Below are 18,772 nucleotides of genomic sequence, written 5' to 3' on the forward strand. Positions count from 1 at the left end.
ATCAATATTATCTGCAAAATGTTTCGTATTAAATACTTTGCTTGGAGTAGAACTGCTTTTGAGGGAGCCAAAATTGAACCTGAGCAGTGTAAAAGGCCTGAAATAAGATGGTAGACAGGAGCCAAAATGTTGACAAGCTGGAAGTTTACTAGTGCTTTCTAGATTGTTAGGTTCACTGGTCAAGACTAGTGGTGTAATCATTGTTCTCATTTGGCAAGGAATGATTTGGAAAGTTTTAGTTTGGGTGCCAAATGGAAGATAAACCTAATTTGCAAGATGGCCAGTGAATCTGAGGCCGAGCTTCCTTTAGTAATGAGAAAAAGAAAAAAAATCTGTGGTCTTTAGTTCTTTACTAGTTATTTTCTGGTTATGTTTATTTCTAGTTACCTTTTATTTTGAAAATTCTGTTCTCCAACGGGGTTACATCTTTATGTTAAATGCTTTGTCCCATGTATTTACTTAATGTGTGAGTGATTGCTGGATTGGCATATGGTAGATTGGTAGGTGTCAACCCACGAGACTTACCTATAGATTGTTTCCCTCCATAGAGACCGTCTATGCTGAAAATCAGCTTTATCACGTATACATGTTGATGATCTTTGGAGTTGTATTTGGATCTTTTACGAGTACAATTTTGCAGTTCAAATGCTGGTCCAAATGAAAACAGTAAATGCGCTGTTGAGGTCAGCTGAGCATGCTTATCTTTTGGCATCCATTCTCTCTGTGATGGGGCCTCTTCCCTATCCTCTCTGTGTGACGCACATGCCAATAATTTTGTGGAGCCAATGCCTATTGTCTCAATCTTCCGGTTTAGCTCAGGCATCGTCCGACCAGAATCAGCAATCCATGGTCCTGAATATCAAATCGACTAGACACTTTGTAACTGTCCAGTTGGGTGGTGGTGAATTATTGAGGTAGGGCTAGTTTAAAGATGGTTCGAGGGAGATGAAAGATAGCTTGTTTGTTGCCACATCAAACGAGCTTCTGTTGCAGTGTTGTGTCACCATTAAGACAGTTAACCGACTTCATCTAAAACCGTTGGATTTACCGGTGAAGCTTTTTCCATCGAGGATTGATAGGATGTATCTGGGCTACTTTATACTTTATGCTGTAATAGTTATTTCCCTGGGAACCAATGTATGATTCTATTCTGTAACAGTTTTCGTTCTTTAATGGGCTTACAATCTTAAATTTGAAGCCCAATATATTCCATAGATGGAGCTCAATAACTTTAAAACGTGCCACTGTAGTATTAGTACCTGAATTGTCACTGTAGTACTAGTACCTGAATTCTGAAAAGTTGCCAGTTTTGTCTAAAATAGTTAAGATTGTTTGATTGCAATGCAAATAAATTTGCACTGATGTGAAGTTGTGGCAGTGCAAATGATTTGAGTGTAAATTCTGACCTATTTTTATTTTAAATTATAGCTTATTTGTTTTATTGCATTGCATATGAAGTAAATTAAGACATGAAGCAGAATAAAGTAAAAGTGAAGCAAAATTAAACGAGAATTTACATTTTTTTCATTTGCACTCTCATGCATTTGTACTAATGCAAACAAAATTGCACTGCAACCAAATATAGCCTAAGGGATGTTAAATGGCATGTAAAAGGACATAAATACCCTTTAAATTTTGAATAGATGAGAGAAGCATAATTTTGAAATGGCCAAAACAGCCATGTTTAAATTCCTTTTCACTATGATTGAGCACCTTGGCTACCCTTGGCACCTTTCGAGTTTTCAGTGGGAAACTGAAGTTGGAGAATTTATTAGATGGGTTGTCAATAGAAGAAGGCAAACATGTGAATTCCCATCTAACAAACACACTCATAAAGCAGAAAGAGAGTTTAATACGTTGGGTTAGTCCATTGTGCCTGCGAGGACAAGAACTTGCCACCTGTTCCATATTCAGAATACTGAAATCTATCAAAGCCATCGAATAGGTTCCCCGTAGATCATAGTTAAGCATAGAAAGAAGGTTGGTTATATATATATCGTGGGCGTGGGTTTTGGCTGTTTTCATTAGAACGACATAATAATGGATAAATCAGATTCTTGGATCTTGAGTTGTGACCCGTTGTATGAAGCCTCAATGTTGGTAACGGTTGACTCAAATGGGCCCAAAGCCACATAACGTAAAGCTTTACTTGTCCCCCAGGCGCAGGAAAGACGATGGCAATGGAGAAATGCTTAGTTGGTCGGTCACTTGTGCGGGTACTACAGGGGAAGGCATCCCGACAGTAGACTTGTGTTGTGACCATAATGTGTTGTCATTGGGGGGTGGTTGCGTACGTGTTGTTGGTACTTGGAAGTAAACAAGCTGACTGATTGCTACAAATCAGTTTCCAATTGTTGTTATGTGACTGGGGGAGCCCCCCTAGCAAATATCGTTTCACAAAACTTAATTAGCATACCTTAATACAGCTACATCCTACAGATGGTCAGATGATGCATGTGGCTCAAACTCTTGACCTTTCGGCAACAGGATCCAATGCTGAACATTCAGATGATGTTGATCATTTTCGACGAGTTTGAGAGCAGAACACAGATGGGTTGAATATTATGGGTTACCCTAAGTAAAGAGGTGTGTGAGAGAGACAAATACATACACACTGCACGCAAGGACTTGGTGCTTAATTTAAGAGGAACTAAGGGGATCCCAAAACTAAAAGTGCCCTTAATTTAAGAAAAATCACCCATCACCAAATGCTAAAGAGAGTCACTCTCACTCCCCCTCCCCCAGGTCCCAGGCTCCAGTTAAGTTTGGATCTCCTGATCTCCTTACCCTTATTTTTATTTTATCTCTCGTTGTGTGGAGCCTCAGTTTTCAATCTCTGATCGCCCACAAGGCACAAGGCACCCCCCCTTCCCTCCCTCTTAAGTCTCAAGTGTCTCCTATCCCAAAGCATGCACACATGCACAGACACCCACTCTTTAAGCTTGTACAAAAGTTGGTACACTTTACTTTTTTTTCTCCCTCCTTTTCTTAACAAAGTTTTTCTAACGTGGCCTCGAATCAAATCCCACAAGAGAATGTGTATAGAACTATACAAACAGATGGATATAAAGATGGAGGGGAGGGGTGGTGCACCCGGTCCCCCCTCTCCTCTCCTCTCATTTCTCAGTAGTAACCCTTCCATATCAAACACGTCTCCATCTAATGCACTATTCATCGATGTGGCGGTAAACCAGAAATTGAGGAACCCACCATCATATCTCATAACAATAAGATGCGTGTTGATGCAACTAGTGATAATGGTGATACATAGTTTGAGCTATTCATCATCGTTAAAACAGTTAAATGTTCGATCATGACACTCCAAATTATAGATTGGGTAATTTGATTTTGATTGGACAATTGAGTGTGCTGGGTGGTTGGGAGGGAAGGAGGGATCAACGTCCCACTGTCACCATCCGTTGCATTTGCCCACACACTGTAAGAGGATGAGATGGAGACAATCAACCTATGGAGTAATGAACAAGCAAGAAGAATCCCAACCTCGTTTCAAACCAACCTCACGGCTCACGCCTGTGTGAGAGACAGAGAAGATATATACATATACACACCAGGAATTTGAAGATTCCACGATGCTAGGCTGCTAGCAAAAGGAAAGCATTACTCCTCCTGGGAATAAAACATTGTTCAATCATTCACGTCACGTTTTCTTCCTTCCCTCCCCCATATATAGATATAAGCTAGGAGGATAAGGCGGATGCTGATTGCTGGCAAGGAAATCTTTGGAGCAGATGAAAAAAAAAAAAAGAAGATAAATTTCAAATGAAAACTATTAATTTTCATCATTCCAATTCCTTTCTCTTCTATTTTATTTGGAGTGAATGTTGTCACTTAATTTTCACTCATCCACCAACCCCCTTCCCCAAATAAAATAAAGCTAAACAATAAACCATTTGAACTAAAATTATATAAAAAAAAAAATAGAAACATAACTCCGGCACATGCATTTACACAGCAAGATTACACGTACTTCCCACTTCTCTTCTCTCTTTCTCTCTCCCCTCTTCATTTCTTCGTATCTTTTTAATCAAAAAGATTAAAAACCGGGGGACAGGAGACAAGCAACGCCGCACCCCTCCTCAATCAATTCCTTGTGGGGTTTACTTTTTTTTCGTTTTCCTTCCCTGTTTTTATCCCTCTGGAGAAAGCGCCCAACCGTCTTCTACTGCTTGTCTCTATTATACGCCCGGGGCCGCTCTCGCCCTCTCTCTTGTTTTTTTTGTTATTTTTTTTCTCTTTCTTTCTCCTTTTCCTCATTCAAATCAACATTTTTTCTTTTAAAAAAATTTAGAATCTTGCGTTCTCGAAGCCGTGTAAATCGCTCACTTTGTTCAACGATTTCCTCATAATGGCTACTTTAGCCAGACGCTCGGCTGCTCGCCAAGCCGACGTCGGCGTGAGCGGCTCACCATTCTCGTCCGCGTAAACGGGTTCCCTCTCGGCACCCCTACCACCATTCCGCCTTTGGATCTGCTGCTGACTCTGATATTGATGCTGCAATCGCCAGTGCAGCTCCGCTAGCTCCGCTTCCACGCTGCGCACATATTCCTCACCCTCACTCGATTGCATCAACAACGCGCGAGCTGAAGACAGCATGTTGTACGCGCTTGATAACTCGTTCCGCTCCACCAGGCGACGCGCCTCTATTGACGCGCGAGTACTAACGTAGAAGCTCCTCAGCCGCTCGATCTTCGAGGCCGATGATCGGATGGCTTGCGGCCTCGGCACGAGAAGCGCCTGTTCCTTCCCATCGATCACTTCTTGCGTAGCCGGATCCTTGTAAGAGCACTGGACTGACATTATATGGTGGACCCCCACAGCTGACGTTGGAACCTTCAGCTCCACCAGTAATTCCCTCTCCTCCTCGGCGTAGAGATCGCCAACCCGAATCGAACCGGATCGGAACACCGTTGGCCGTCCGCTGCAGTTGTACACGGCGGTTATCTCGGCGGGAGCCGAGCCAGAACAGAAGCCCAGCTGGATTCGTAGATCTTGCACGACAACGCTCAGTAACCCGCCAACGCACTTGGCGAAGGCGTCCTCCGCCGGCTCGTTGCTATGCCCGCCTTTTTCTCCGAAGCCGAACGCGTGAACTGGGATCTCCAGGTGGGCGAACCGCGTCGAAGACACGTTCGAAGTCGTACACCGTCGATTGGATGAATTGTTGGAGACCCGCTCGTCTTGGCCGTCCGATAGAAGCATGATGCTAGCCACGGGGTTCCTTTCCCGTCGGTCTTCCAGAACCTTAGTGGCCTTTCTGAGGGCTTCGCCGACGCTGGTGCCTTGACCACAGACAAGCCGATCGACGATGCGCCGCGCCGAGCGCTGGCCGTTAGCCGTCATTCTCCTCAGCGGCAACAATCTCTTGGTGCTAGCCGAAAAGGCAACGATGGAGAGGCGATCGGAGGAGCCGAGCGACGAGATTACCAAGCGCATGGCGCGTTTCAGCATATGTAGCTTTGCGCCGGTCATGCTCCCGCTGACGTCGAGCACCGTGACCAGATCGATGGGCGCTCGGCGGCCAGGATCTAGCAGCGGCGCCGTCGTACTGCTATTGTGCGCCGAGGATGGAGGAGCCTTCAGCTTCAGCGCGATCACGTAAGTCTCGTGGCTTCGGTCGACCGAAACAACTGCGGCCTCTGGTAGCATTCTAACCTCGACGTTCCTCAAGTTTGTGGTGTTGATTGCTGCTCCATCTGTTTCTTTGAACGAGGACGAACGGGTCGAATTCACGAAGAATCCTTGGAATTCTTCGATCTCATCTTCCGCTTCATCTTCTTCTTCGCCATTCTCGTCAGCCTCTGGTATCGTAACGAACCGAGCGCCGGCCGTCGGAGAGAGCAGCGGCTCGTCATCGTCGTAAACCCGTAGATCAGACGATTTAGATGGCTGATCGTACTTGATCTTGACGTTCCGAGGAGAGGAGGATTCTCGTCTCTTCTCTTGATGCTGCTGCTTCACTGCACTGTGACATTTGTCCTGTTCATTTACTGCTTCTTCGGATTGGAATTGGTGTTGATTCTTGTGGGCGGCGAGTAAAGGTACTTCTCTCCAGCTGGCACGACAGACTGGGCACACGAGGCTGCCGTGCTTTCTAACGTGCGCAGCTATGCACGGGAAGTGAAAGGCGTGAGAACACTCTGCCGTGAAAATGGCGGTTCCTTGCCCCGTTTTCACGCTCTGCAAACAGATTCCGCAACTACTCTGAAAAAGGAGAAACAGAGAAAAAGACGATAAAGTCAAAAATTCTTTCATCATTCCGACTTTGCACGAACGAACACTAACCAACTATCACTGTGTACGACGACGATGAGAAAAAGAAAGAAAAGAGGGATGGCAATGGCATACGAAAGGAAGGAAAAACAAGCTACAATTTCAAACCGTACTCGGTACTAGTTCTTACCCTGGAGAACCGCAAACTGGACTTGAGGAGGGAAAATGTCGAAGGCGATCTGGGAGACGATGGGTTGGAGCCCTGAAATAGTCGGGGGCTTTTTGTTGTCACCGTAGTCTTGCATTGGAGCTTGGGACTGTTGTCGTGCGAAGATGGTGGTGGCACAGTAGACGCTGCGGTCGTTCGGCACCGCAAGCTGGGGCTCGAAACTGGTTCTGATTGCAAGCGCGGGGTGGAGGGATTGGACTTCAAGCGCGGCGTTGAGGGATTGCTACCGCCGGACAGAAAAAGGGCTAACTTTGTACAGCTTCTGGGACTGGGGCTGGGGCTGGTGGTGCGGGCTTGTTGCTGCTTGTCTGCAACTGTGTTTTCTGTGTCTCGAGGGATGGAAGTACAGAAGGCTCTCCGCCAACCAGTACCCATTTTGAGAGGTACAGGCCAAAGAAAGAAACAACAACCGGAGAGGAGATGGTGCTATTCTTCTTCCTCTGTAATGTTTGTGTATGCCGCCCTCTGTTTTGGGGGATTTGTAATTCTAAAGAAGAACAGTTTTGTTGTATTGACACTGCAGTTGCAGAAGGCAAGAGGGTAGGATTGGGTAGAGCCAGAGGAACATAGATGGATAGAGAATGGAGACAAGAAGGGGATGATTGGAAAGATTGCAGCCTTGCAGGGAGACGTTTATCTTCTTCTTCTTGCTTGCTTGCTTCCTTCTGCTGTTTTGCGCGGTGTTTTTTATTCTTTCTTTGCTAATGCTACCTAAAGGGATCACTGCACCAGAAGCTCTCCCCGTTCTTCCAAAAATATTTAAAAGATGGCAATACTCAATTTCTCTCTCTCTCTCTCTCTCTCTCTATATATATATATATATATCTATATCACACACACTCTCCCTTGAAATATGGTACAAATGCCGCCGCTACCACCACTCTCTCCGTAAGATATAGGGGAGAGGCTTTTCATGGATGAATATTTATATTGGTTGAAAAGGTAATCTCGAATTTACACTCTGGTAACCGACGGGTGTCAATTTGCCTCCTGCCTCAACAGGTCAACGCTCTGTTCTCCGTCGTTAAACAAACTAATAAATTGGGATCTTTCTCTAAATAGAGTTAATAGACTAAACTCCAGTTGGGTCGTGTTCCGTAAGTAACATCCTCTCTCTATTTCTCTATCTCTATCGGAGTCCGTGTGGATAGATTCGCATCTAAGGGCTTGATGCAGTGAAGGTGAGTGGCACCTACAGAGTTTAATATCCTCGGGATACTGTCAGTTATCTTCATTCGGCGCGTGTGGCGTACGTCCTTATCTCTTAATGACCATATGGCATCATTTATTATTTTATTGCGATGACGATAAATGGAGATCTCCGGTAGTCCCGTCGGTTACCGGTTTTCCTTTCTTATGTAGGCAGCGCGGTACGCATGCAATGCAAAATAATAAGTGGTAAAATTGGTAAGAAGGTCGGATCGGATCTGGTGTTTGAGTTTTGACTTAGAGTACAGTACGGGAGAGGGGGCACACTTACAGATATAACAGGGTGCGTACAAACACAGTCACCTTCTATTATAAGTTGTAGGGTCTTTATCTACCCAAATGGAAATATAATGGTCCGTCCACTAGCTCAACAATGAAGGAGAAAACAGATTGCGCACACACTCCTTCCATGCACACAGCTTCTCTATTTTTCCGTTGATTTTTCCTTTTTCTTTTTAATATTTTATACTTTGGGTTTAGTTCCACTTTAATCCCTAAATTTTAAAATATAATAATTTAGTACCCAAATTTTTAAAACGTGTCAATGCAGTATTTATCATTAAGTGGCATTTGAAAAGATACAAATGCCTTTTGAGTGTCATTTAATTTTTTTTGTCAACCATATAAACATTGACAAAAAATTAACAATCCCAAATCCTTGTTTTTTCTATTAAAAAGAGTTGAGATTATATCTCAGTGGGCATTTTGAACATCAACTTTGTTGAATAAAAGAGATAAGGATTTAGGATTGTTAATTTTTTGTCAATGTTTATATGGTTGATAAAGAAAATTAGATGACACTCGAAGGACATTTATGTATTTTTCAAATGCTATTTAACAACTGGTTAACGGTAGGTATTAGATTGACACATTTTAAAAGTTTGGGTACTGTATTGTGACATTTTAAAGTTTGGAGACAAAAGTGGCACTAGGCCCAAAGTAATGTGCTAATAGGAAATTTCCCTTAAATGAAAATTGTTTCTTTTTTTTATTAATAAAAATTGCTCTTTAACATGAATTTTAAAATTTGATAATATTTTTGTTTTTCACTGATGTGGCAATTCCAAAAATAAATGAAAACAAAAACATTCATGGGTGGTTTAAACAAAAAAAAAAAAAAAAGAGAAAAAAAATTAAGATAACATGTAACATGTTTTATTGATATTGATGTTTTGGTAACAAGTATGAGAGAGAGGTCAAAGTGTTGATAACATCACAACAAACAAACGATTCTTTCTTCTTTGGATCTCAATCGATCGCTAGCAGCTTGATCTAATTTGGTGATGTAACCATCCATCACCCATGGAGAGAGATTGAGATACTTCGTACTCCAATATCGGACTAGCAACAAAATGGGGCATGCATTAGTCAACATCAGGATCAAATGGCCAAACCCCCAAAGGTGGAATGTGGATGATGAATTCATGCATGATCCATCATGGTACCCATGTCCATTTCATGTAATTGTACATGGAATGGAGGTTTTTGGCTTCAAGACTATGACCACTCCACTTAACAAACCAGCTTAAATATGACCAACCACTTTAATACTATTTGCTATTTAAAGAGAAAGCTGATGAGGGGTGATTTGGCCTGACCCAATAAGCAATTGACACATGGATGCAACATGATGATTGGATGTATAATTCAGCATCCTTGGTTACTTTGGCAGGTCGGACCACCTCGGGTATCTTAGTCATTTTGGATAGTACTGAAGCCCGGGTATCTCAGATGATCAAGCCTATCGAGACGATACGTAACAGATCTCTAGAAGCTTTTCAGTTGCCTCTGAGCCTTTCGGGATCATACCGTGCAACCATAGACCTTATCTTCACCCTGCCCGAATCGGATGGACACGATAAAACTTATAAGTTCATGAGACTCATGGCAACTCAGCTATATAAAGACCTAGGTATGCGCGATATAGTGCATTCTAGCTTTCAAGTTCACTTACTTTCAGCTCACTACTTGCATCCAATATTGACTTAAGCATCGGAGCGACCTCGTCGGATTAGCCACCCTGAATTCTCTGATCCATTTGTCTTACAGTTCGATCGATCTACTTCATAACCGTCGTTCGAACTACCTTCCAGCTATGAACACCTAGATCGTGCAGCATCAAAAGCAATTTGTGTATATATATTTATTTATTTATCATGTCATTCCCTCATACAGAAAAAGTATACTGAAATGCATGAATTGAACTATTGAAGAGATGTAATCTCATCAAGAGCAGAAAAGTCCATTTCTTTTCCTTTTTTTCGCTTTCAAGATTCATCTCCACTTGGGTACTATATTATAGAGACAGGAGAATAGAGAGAATATAATCCCCTCAGGCCTGAGCTCCATGACTTGCAATTTTCAGTTCATGTGTGTGTGTGGATGGATAGATAATTAAATGCCTCGCGCATTTTAATTTGTTTCAAAGTAATGGAATTGTTTTTATAGGAAACAGTGGCAAGTTGAAATTGCTTTTTCTGAGAGCATTAACAGAGGTTAACAAATTAAAATTACATAATAATCCGGGTCTATTAAAATTCTACTGGTATAACCTAAAATTTCCTCTACTTGATTTACTTCAATTCAATTCAAGAGAAGGGATTCAAATTAAATAAATATAATTATGCCCACTCTTGTCTTGTCTCTTGTGGTAACTCTGCACAAACTCGGTGGTCGTTTACTGATTTACTGTTGTTGCAAACTGGAAACTTACTGTTACAATCTGGATTCTGTTATGATCCAATGTATTAGTATTTGACTGACCCATTACATAAATTTTCTTTATTGGGAGCCTAGAACAGTACTCTCATCATCTGTCCATGTCAATATAAACGATACTTCGGTCGTGACAATCGACCGGAGGTAATCAGTAATCTCTTTCGTCCTATGCTCATTTGCAGTGCGACGTCTCTCTTCACCCACTTATTCTGTATGTACGGTGCCATTAACTCTGCCATCCCTTCTCCACCACCGACCACCCGCTTCATACGGGGACCAGACACCTCTAAACTCATCTACGTACTCACTCTTTCTCAGTCTTTTCCCTCTTCCCTTAGTTTTGCCGACGCTTCATACCGTTGTCCAGGTGGTTCAAGTTTCCAACAAATCAACATATGAGCGAGCACCAGAGTCACTCACCGGTTTCCAACCGTCACGTGCTCTCTCCTGGTCCAACGCCGTTAGGCTCTGCTGACGCTATACCTCATAGGGAACTGCAAAACGTGTGGGACGGCGTCAACTCCTCTGTTAATAATAAAATATATATTGAATTCCATTTCTGTTTTAACTTTTAACTTCTCTAAACTCTAATATTTAATCTAGTCTAACTGGAATTCAATTCCTTCTTTTTACTTTATATTTTTTTGAAAAATTTAGGTGCCTCGGGATTCTACCGTAGCTCATGTTAGTCGTGACGAAAAAGATTTTTGCTCATAGAAATTAGAGTCTTTGATTTTGTCTTTTTAACCTTAAAATATTCATGCTGGCGTTTCTTTATTTTGATTTTTCCTTCTCCCGGTAGAGATGTCAGATATGTTTTCCGTTTGGATGTAAGAGCTTCATACCGGATGTGGCCCCAACCGGGTCTCTCTCTTAGCCACGTGGCTAGGTTTCTGTCTCCACGTTGTTGTTATCATTATCAGTTGGACGACTATGCACGCCAGACTGCCAGAGCCGTTTGTCGTGATCCGGTGGTGGGGCATCTCAACCCTGTGAGAGTCCAGCAGTTTTCCCATAACGTGGCATGGCAACAAGCCATGTGGCTAGCCCATGTCATCTACATGCGCACTGCCTTGTTTCCACGTGTCCAGCAGATGATTGATTGGTCAATTGTCGGTTGACTGACGCAGATATACTACTAAATACTAATAGATGAGAAATTATAGTTGGGGAAAAAGGCCAAAATAGAAACAAAAGAGGTTTTTATTTCTCGAGAAGCTTCGCTCATCCGGCCCGGCGGCCCCTATTCTCGTTTATATATTTATAATTTTTATACTCTTATTTCTTATGTGATGGAGATGATGATAATGATAACGATGAATTTGATATTCAGAATCTCCATCCTCGACTCATCGACTGGGACGAATCGATCAATCATGGAGTGGGTTTCAAGTTCCATTCTATGATATGCCTCTGTTAGATAATTAGTGGGGCCCCCGCAATGACGTCATGTGACGATTACTTCTTTAATTGACTGGGTCCCACTAACCGAAGCTCGCCCATTTAAGCACTTATCGTCTTGTGTCTTAAAAAAATGCCAAGAAAAATGTTTGCAGGATGGTGGCACAAATTAATGTTGTGATTAGGATTAATATTAAAAAACAAAAACAAAATAATAATGGATCCGATTTTAATTTTAAGCTAGTTGTTATCCTATAATAATGTTAGACATCACACATGACACATGCAGCAGTCGCTTTTGGCTGCACTCTCGGTCTCAGACTCGATAGATGGGAGATGGATTTAGATACATTGTTCAAACATGGATAGTTGGATGCATTTGGGCAAGTAAAAAGGATTTGCAGAGGGGTTATTAGTTAATTGCTTATTAACCAATATCTTAAGTCTTAAATGACTAAGGAAAGTGGTAGTAGAAAAAGGATTTGCAGAGGAGTAAGTAATTAACTAATTACTTGTCAACCAAAGACTTAAGGGAAGTGGTAGTATAAAATGATGAAGGCAGGAGCACTTGGGGTTTATTTAAATGTGGATGTTGTGGGGGGAATTATGGGGAGATGATCCTGTAAACGTGATTTGGATCTCACATGATTCAACCATCCATTGCCTAATTTTCAAGGCCCAACTTGGAATTTGGATCTTGGAAGATGGTTGTGGGCTGGGCAGGGGGATGATGCCTCATGGGTCATGGTGCTCTAAACTCATGATCTCATCATCTTCAGATCCAAAACCAATCAGCCCTTCAGATCTTAGAGGGTTGTCTTTCTACTGATTTGCTTAGGGGTTGGAAATCTGGAGTACTGAGATTCGGTAGACATATATTATAATCAAAACACATTCGGCCTACAGAACTCTACACTGGTTAGAGTGTGGCAACACTATTGGCTATTGTGCTGGCAAAGGACAAATGGGGTTGGACCGAATATATCTTTGAACTTTGATGTATGTATTAGATGGAATCTAGACCGACCTCATCGGGTTCTTTGGTCCCCGTTACTTCTCTAGTTGCCGACGTTTGAATATATAAAATGGAGAAAAACTCATCAAATCATATGATTCAAACTGCTGCTGCTGTTGCAACTTCTATTTATTATTCTATGTATGTAATGTATATTCTTTTGTGATTAGCCGTTGGTCTGGCATATATTCGTTCAAACTTCGAATTGGGTCATTAATGGCTGGTGTGATCACATGGAGAAGAAGTGGGGTTGGATGAGTCTCCCAAATATATATTCAATATAATCAATATCTATATATATTTATATATAGATATAGGGGCTCATAATGAATTGGTTAATTTGTTCTTCGCTGGTAGTTGGGGTGAAGTTATTATTAGGGCACATGCCCTGGACTAGTAACTGCTAGAATCCCTAACTAACTTTATATTATCTTTAATATACAAAAAAAAAAAAATGAATTGGTTGTTCAAACCAGTTATTTAAGACTTTTCTTGATGATGTCTCCCGACTCCCATGTCAGCCTCGACCCTGCCATGTGTGGATGATAATGCGCCAAATCTTATCAAACAATACAGGATTTGATTTATATATGTATATCCTAGCTACTATTTATTGCACCCTTTTCTCAAGCAACTATAGTCCACTAAAGTTTTAAAATGGATTCATTTTGCCACGTGGCAAAGAAGCCGGAGGGGGGGGGGGGGAGGATGATAATTAAATTATACCCAATTGAAACGAATCTAGTGGTTGGTGTAAACCATTTACTGCTTTAAAATAAATGGCCACGTAAGCTTCCATTTAGGAAAGATTTTACATTTTATGTTGTGAAAATCTTCTCTTCCTGCAATATTTATGGAAGCTTGCTGATGGTGCTAGTAATTAGCCCTAGTTGTGATTAGGGTAGGTTAAGTTATTACCACCACCACCACCACCATTACTCCACACTTAGTACTCTTTTACGTGGTCCTTCACAATTCCAATTGTTGCAAACCGGTTCTTGAAGCTAGTAAGCACAAAACAAGGGCCCAATTCTCATCTACCTGGCCGGGCTAGCTTTGGGTGGGGCTCCCAATTTAGTGTTGTTTATGGAGCGAAGCTGGAATATCTACTCTGCAGGACTCTGGGGGGGTTGGGGGAAGGGGGATTAGAGAATGGAATTAGATTCAAGCATTCAACAATGGAGTGGAGACAAAGTTGGGATTGTGATTTGTGAGGAGGGGGGCCATAAATCTACATCATCACTGTGAATGGCAGCACAAAAATAGGTGGCCCGGCCGGACCCTCAACTAATTGACTTGAACTCAAAAGATGACCTTCACAAACAATCGCTTTCCATATATGAAAAAGCATTGATAAAGCAAAGAATTCATGGGTATCATCAGTTCCTCCATGCAAGGAGCTGCTAATTCTTTTTTTGGTGGAAGCGTTGCTTTTCTTCATAAGCATAGGATCCATTTCTTATCTGCTAGGACTTCAAATACATATTCAGTATTATCTGAATATATTTCACTAGTGGAGTACAGAAAGAATCGTCTCTCTCTCTCTCATCCATTCAAGGGACTTGTGTTGTGACCCACAAATCAGTTGGTATGAATTCTCAGCTACGTATTGGTTAATTATTATGACTGAATCTTGTGATCCACAAGACTCAGCCTAACAAGGTATTAGGTCAACAACTACAATATCAATGTGTTAGCCATTTATATGATGGAATGGCCCAGAAGTGGACCTTAAGCAAAAGCAGTTGCAGAGAAATCTTTATTTGTAGAGCTAAAGCAAAATTTGTAGAAAGTGCCTGTCCAACATCAAGCAGACACTCGGCATTTTCTTTTGCTTAGCTTGATAATTTGCCATGTCAAATTACTATATATTGTTTTCTGATAGAAATTAAAGATGCATGATAACGATCGTAGGCTCAGCAAATTCTTAATTTTTTTTGAAAGGAGGTTTGGCCTTTTGGCTTTTATTAACTAGTTGAAGGTTTCTATTTCATGGATAAAATCCATCAGTAGTACAAATGTTGAAACATTAGAATTCATATTGGATAACTATACTGACATTAATGAGAATAGATTGTTGGGTTTGACTTTTTAAGTATCTCCTACAATTAAATCAAGATAGATACTTATTGTCAACTACAGAACGTATTCTTGAACTTTTCAGGTGGGGCACAATCTACAAACAGCCTATTAATTCGTCCAATACTTTATATTCTTGTAATGGGAAATAATTATGCCACCAACCCTAATTTTGTTTCTTTTTTCTTTCTTCCTATATTTTGAAGCATTCTTTTGTTTTGTGCTATATGGGATTTGTTTTTTATGAAAAGATTAAATATTTGTAATTTAGGTTGCATTTGGAAACAATGTAAATAAGTGTGAATGTAAATACGTAGAGTTTAAAACGATTCATATAAATTAGAAAATTGGGTTAGTTTTGCATTGACAGATTTATTTTTTCTTACCAAACAAACTTTTACCCGTAACGGATGCAAACATGAATTCCAAAAAAGCATATGCTTCTTTTTTTTTTATCAAAAATCCACTTGAATGCAAATTTAATTATTTTTTATTGATGTACTTTTACATCTTATTATCAATGTAAATATGCAATGGTCTGTCATTTGTCAATGCATAAATGTAATGTTGCTAAATACAAGCAAAAGTGAATCAGAATGCAAATTTATTTTGAATCGGGATTTACACTCCATTTGCATTGTTTCCAAATGCAACATGATATATATATATATATATATATATATATATATATATATATATATATATATATATATATATATATATATATATATATTGTGATTCACCAAATTAATTGTTATCAGATGGTTGACTAGTTTGGTCAAAGAATTAAATGATTACAGGATTATAGTTTACTGGTTTTTGTTGTTTTGTTAAGTTTCTGAAATAACACATTTTACTACGATTTCTTATATATTAATACTATACATCAAAATCAACAGGAAAAGGAGGTGGAGGAGGCCTACACACTCAACAACTAATCAACTTGTCTTGTTTCCTTTGTAAGCTATTTGTGAATATCGTTAAAATAAGTAATATTCATCATATGCTACAAATGCTTCAAACGAACAATCCATAAATTTATATGGCTGGATAACATGTTTGTCTTGATCATTGATCTTAAAATCTAAAATCTGCTTCTACAATTATAGAAGGTTTCTATATGCAAAATACAAGCCTCTAGTTTTGTTATGAAAATGCAAATTTTAAACTTTATTTTTTATTAAACTGTTTTGTTTGTAATATTTCTCACACCTCTTTTTTAAGAATATTTTTTGCTAGGAAAATTTCATGAAAAAGTATAGCTAAAACTGTAAATCTTGGATTTTATTGTTGATGACAGTCCTAGCTTGATAAAGAATCGTTTGGATTCTGATCTTTGCTTGAAGCATTAGAGAACGCAGCCTGCATGAGGAACAACCTGAACAAGTAATAAAATGATAGAATCCTCTTTAAGTGTAGATGTAGGAACCATGGAGTTAACCCAAATCCCATGGGTATGCGCAGATTGTATCAGGCACAGAATTTTAAGTTGATGATAACTTAATGGGGGAAATGTTTTCGCATTTCTATGCTCATGAAGGGATTCAGTGGAATCTCCTTTTTAAGTCTTATGTGGGGGCCTACATCTACTGGACTACTGCTACAATCTCTCTCATTGGCAATTTTTATTTCTGACTTGTAAAATATTACAGGGCTGAAAAAGGGAATCTTGAGCAGATACATGATACATCATATCTTGGATCAATAAATACCAGAGAAATTGCAATTAGGGCATAACCACGTGGTTCTCCTAAATCATTTCTTGGCATTGTTTGGTGATTTAGATGTATAAGACCAGCTGTACAAGTGAATGCACTGGATCCAGACCTTAAAGCCTAACTCCAGGGATGGAGTCAAGGGGTTGATTTTGTTAGAGGAGAGGAATTCAAATTAGAGAAGGTCAAACCAAAAACAATCTCAAGTTGCTGCCAGAAGGACTTCTTGACTGAATTATCAAATATCAACTATGGGATTGACTGAAGGTTCTGATCTAGCAGTAATAAGCTAAGTGCAGCAACTCTTTAACCAACTGGACTACTATTTCTTTTCTCCTCCCAAGATACAAAAGGCCATGAAAATCTGTGCAAACTAGAAATCAAAAAAAAGAAAAAATCAAACTTTTGACTTGATTTTTTGAAGGCAGCGTGGTGTTGGTCGGGGAGCAATTCTTTCTCACGGTTCCTGTATTCCCGTTACATTGTGTTCTTTGTTGACAAATGAGACACAATTTTGCCTTCCATTTGTTATACTTATATATTATATATATTGTGGATTCATCGCTGAAATCTGTTCCTCCGGAGAGTAATAGCTTCTTTTCTAAGAGTCAATAGATAAAATGAGTAGATGTTGATATTGTTGAAGCCATGAGTGATTTGCTCTCATGACATTACTTTTTTACTCTTTTCTGGGCTTACAAGAAGACTTTTATCAATGCTTATATCATCTCCTTCAACGTTCAAATGAATAAATAAAATCAAACTTTGAATAAGGGACTTAAACTAACATAATCATAGACTCAGTCTCAGAGAGAACAATTTCTCCCACCAACCGCCCTAATTGGTTTCATAATTTCAGTATACAAACCTTAACATAAAGTCCAAACAAGGCAAGCCCACCATTTCTAAATCACTCATCAACCAAAAAAAAAAAAAAAAAAAAAAGAAACAAAAAAGAATAATAAGATATAAGAAACATATCAATGTTAATTGCTGTACTGTTAAAGCACATGACTTGCTCTTATCTTTGCTTGTCTGATGAGAAACCCATTATCCTCTTCAAAGCCGGGAATAGAGAAGATGAATAAGAAATGGGAGATGGGACCTCTTCGGCCAAATGCTCTTCCACCAACTCTTTAACAGACCTAGACGACAAGGGATGAAAAGCAACACTCCACTCAGAAACAAACCCTTGAATCATATTTAACTTCTCTTCTTCATCCACTTTTCCCCATCTCTTCTTTACCTCCTCTTCTTTTAGATCATGATACTTACAAAACTCCCCAAATAAGAGTTCTCTGCTCTTCTTCATCGCTTCCTCTCGCTCTAATGAATTGATGTTTATCCTTGCCACCTCTTCTGCTAAATCCGCAGCAAGCTCAGCATCGCCGATGCTATTGCTGCACAAAATTGGTACCTTTCTGCTGTTTCTGAGGAAGATCGTGGAAGGGAAGGGTTGACTCTCGAATTTGACGGGTTGAGAAAGGATTTGGGGGCAAAAAGAAGGAGCTCTGAGGGCCATCGGAAGTATGAGTTAATGGGTCGATTTGGGTTTTCTCACTTTTCTGTAATAAACTGAGGTTCTTTCCTTCTTGGTATGTGGATTTTCCACCTTCCGGCGAGTGGTTGGATGATGCCCAAAAGAAGAAGAAGAAACACAGAGATTGAGCATTATTGCTCCAGCCGCTAGGGTTAATTGCAATTTTTGTCCACCGGATTTTTTTTGTTAAACTACAAAAATAACCTCTTTACATTAATTAAACTACGAAAATGCCATTGTTCCACACAGTAACAGCATACGGCACACGCCACGGCCACTCGGCCAGGCCAAGAAGCCCAAGAACAAGAAAATGAATGTAAAACTCTGAATGAAAAGGATCAACCGATCAAGCATGACGATTGACGACCTAGACCTGCCGTCTTTGAATTATGCTTCGAAATTTGTAAGTGGATAGAAAAAGAAAAATCAGCATGATCAGATGCCGGAAACAGCAATCACTATCTGGGTTGACTCAGAAATCGTTTTCGAAAACATTTTCCAAACCATCGAATTTTTTTGCTTTAAAAGCACATCAATTGGGTGGTAGGGTCCTGATTTTCCTGACCAAGCATTTGTTCAAGCGGAAGGGATGTTGAGTATCTAGTAAAAATAAAATCTCAGAACTAGAATAGAAG

The 18,772-nt window shown here is 40.2% G+C and overlaps 1 protein-coding gene across 1 annotated transcript; it reads right to left on the reverse strand.

Moving 5' to 3' along the window:
• Positions 1–3,774: 3,774 nt before the first annotated feature.
• LOC148850737 (Zinc finger (C3HC4-type RING finger) family protein) lies at positions 3,775–7,357 on the reverse strand. Its single transcript, XM_088946023.1, has 2 exons — positions 6,422–7,357; positions 3,775–6,222 (listed from the first exon to the last, which is right to left on the reverse strand). The coding sequence occupies exons 1-2, from the start codon at positions 6,833–6,835 to the stop codon at positions 4,306–4,308; spliced, it is 2,331 nt and encodes a 776-aa protein (XP_088802149.1). The 5' UTR covers positions 6,836–7,357; the 3' UTR covers positions 3,775–4,305.
• Between the last annotated feature and the right edge of the window lie 11,415 nt (positions 7,358–18,772).

The sequence above is a fragment of the Nelumbo lutea genome, chromosome 5, assembly GCF_056320005.1.
Source record: "Nelumbo lutea isolate HS-2025 chromosome 5, American lotus-T2T, whole genome shotgun sequence".
In the NCBI taxonomy this organism is placed as follows: domain Eukaryota; kingdom Viridiplantae; phylum Streptophyta; class Magnoliopsida; order Proteales; family Nelumbonaceae; genus Nelumbo; species Nelumbo lutea.

What these genes read in the sequence shown, in the direction of transcription:
- LOC148850737 (XM_088946023.1), bottom strand. Translation starts at nt 6,835, where the DNA reads ATGGGTACTGGTTGGCGGAGAGCCTTCTGTACTTCCATCCCTCGAGAC. An exon ending in CCAGTTTGCGGTTCTCCAGG is followed by an intron (nt 6,223 to 6,421) that starts GTAAGAACTAGT and finishes CTCCTTTTTCAG; the next exon opens with AGTAGTTGCGGAATCTGTTT.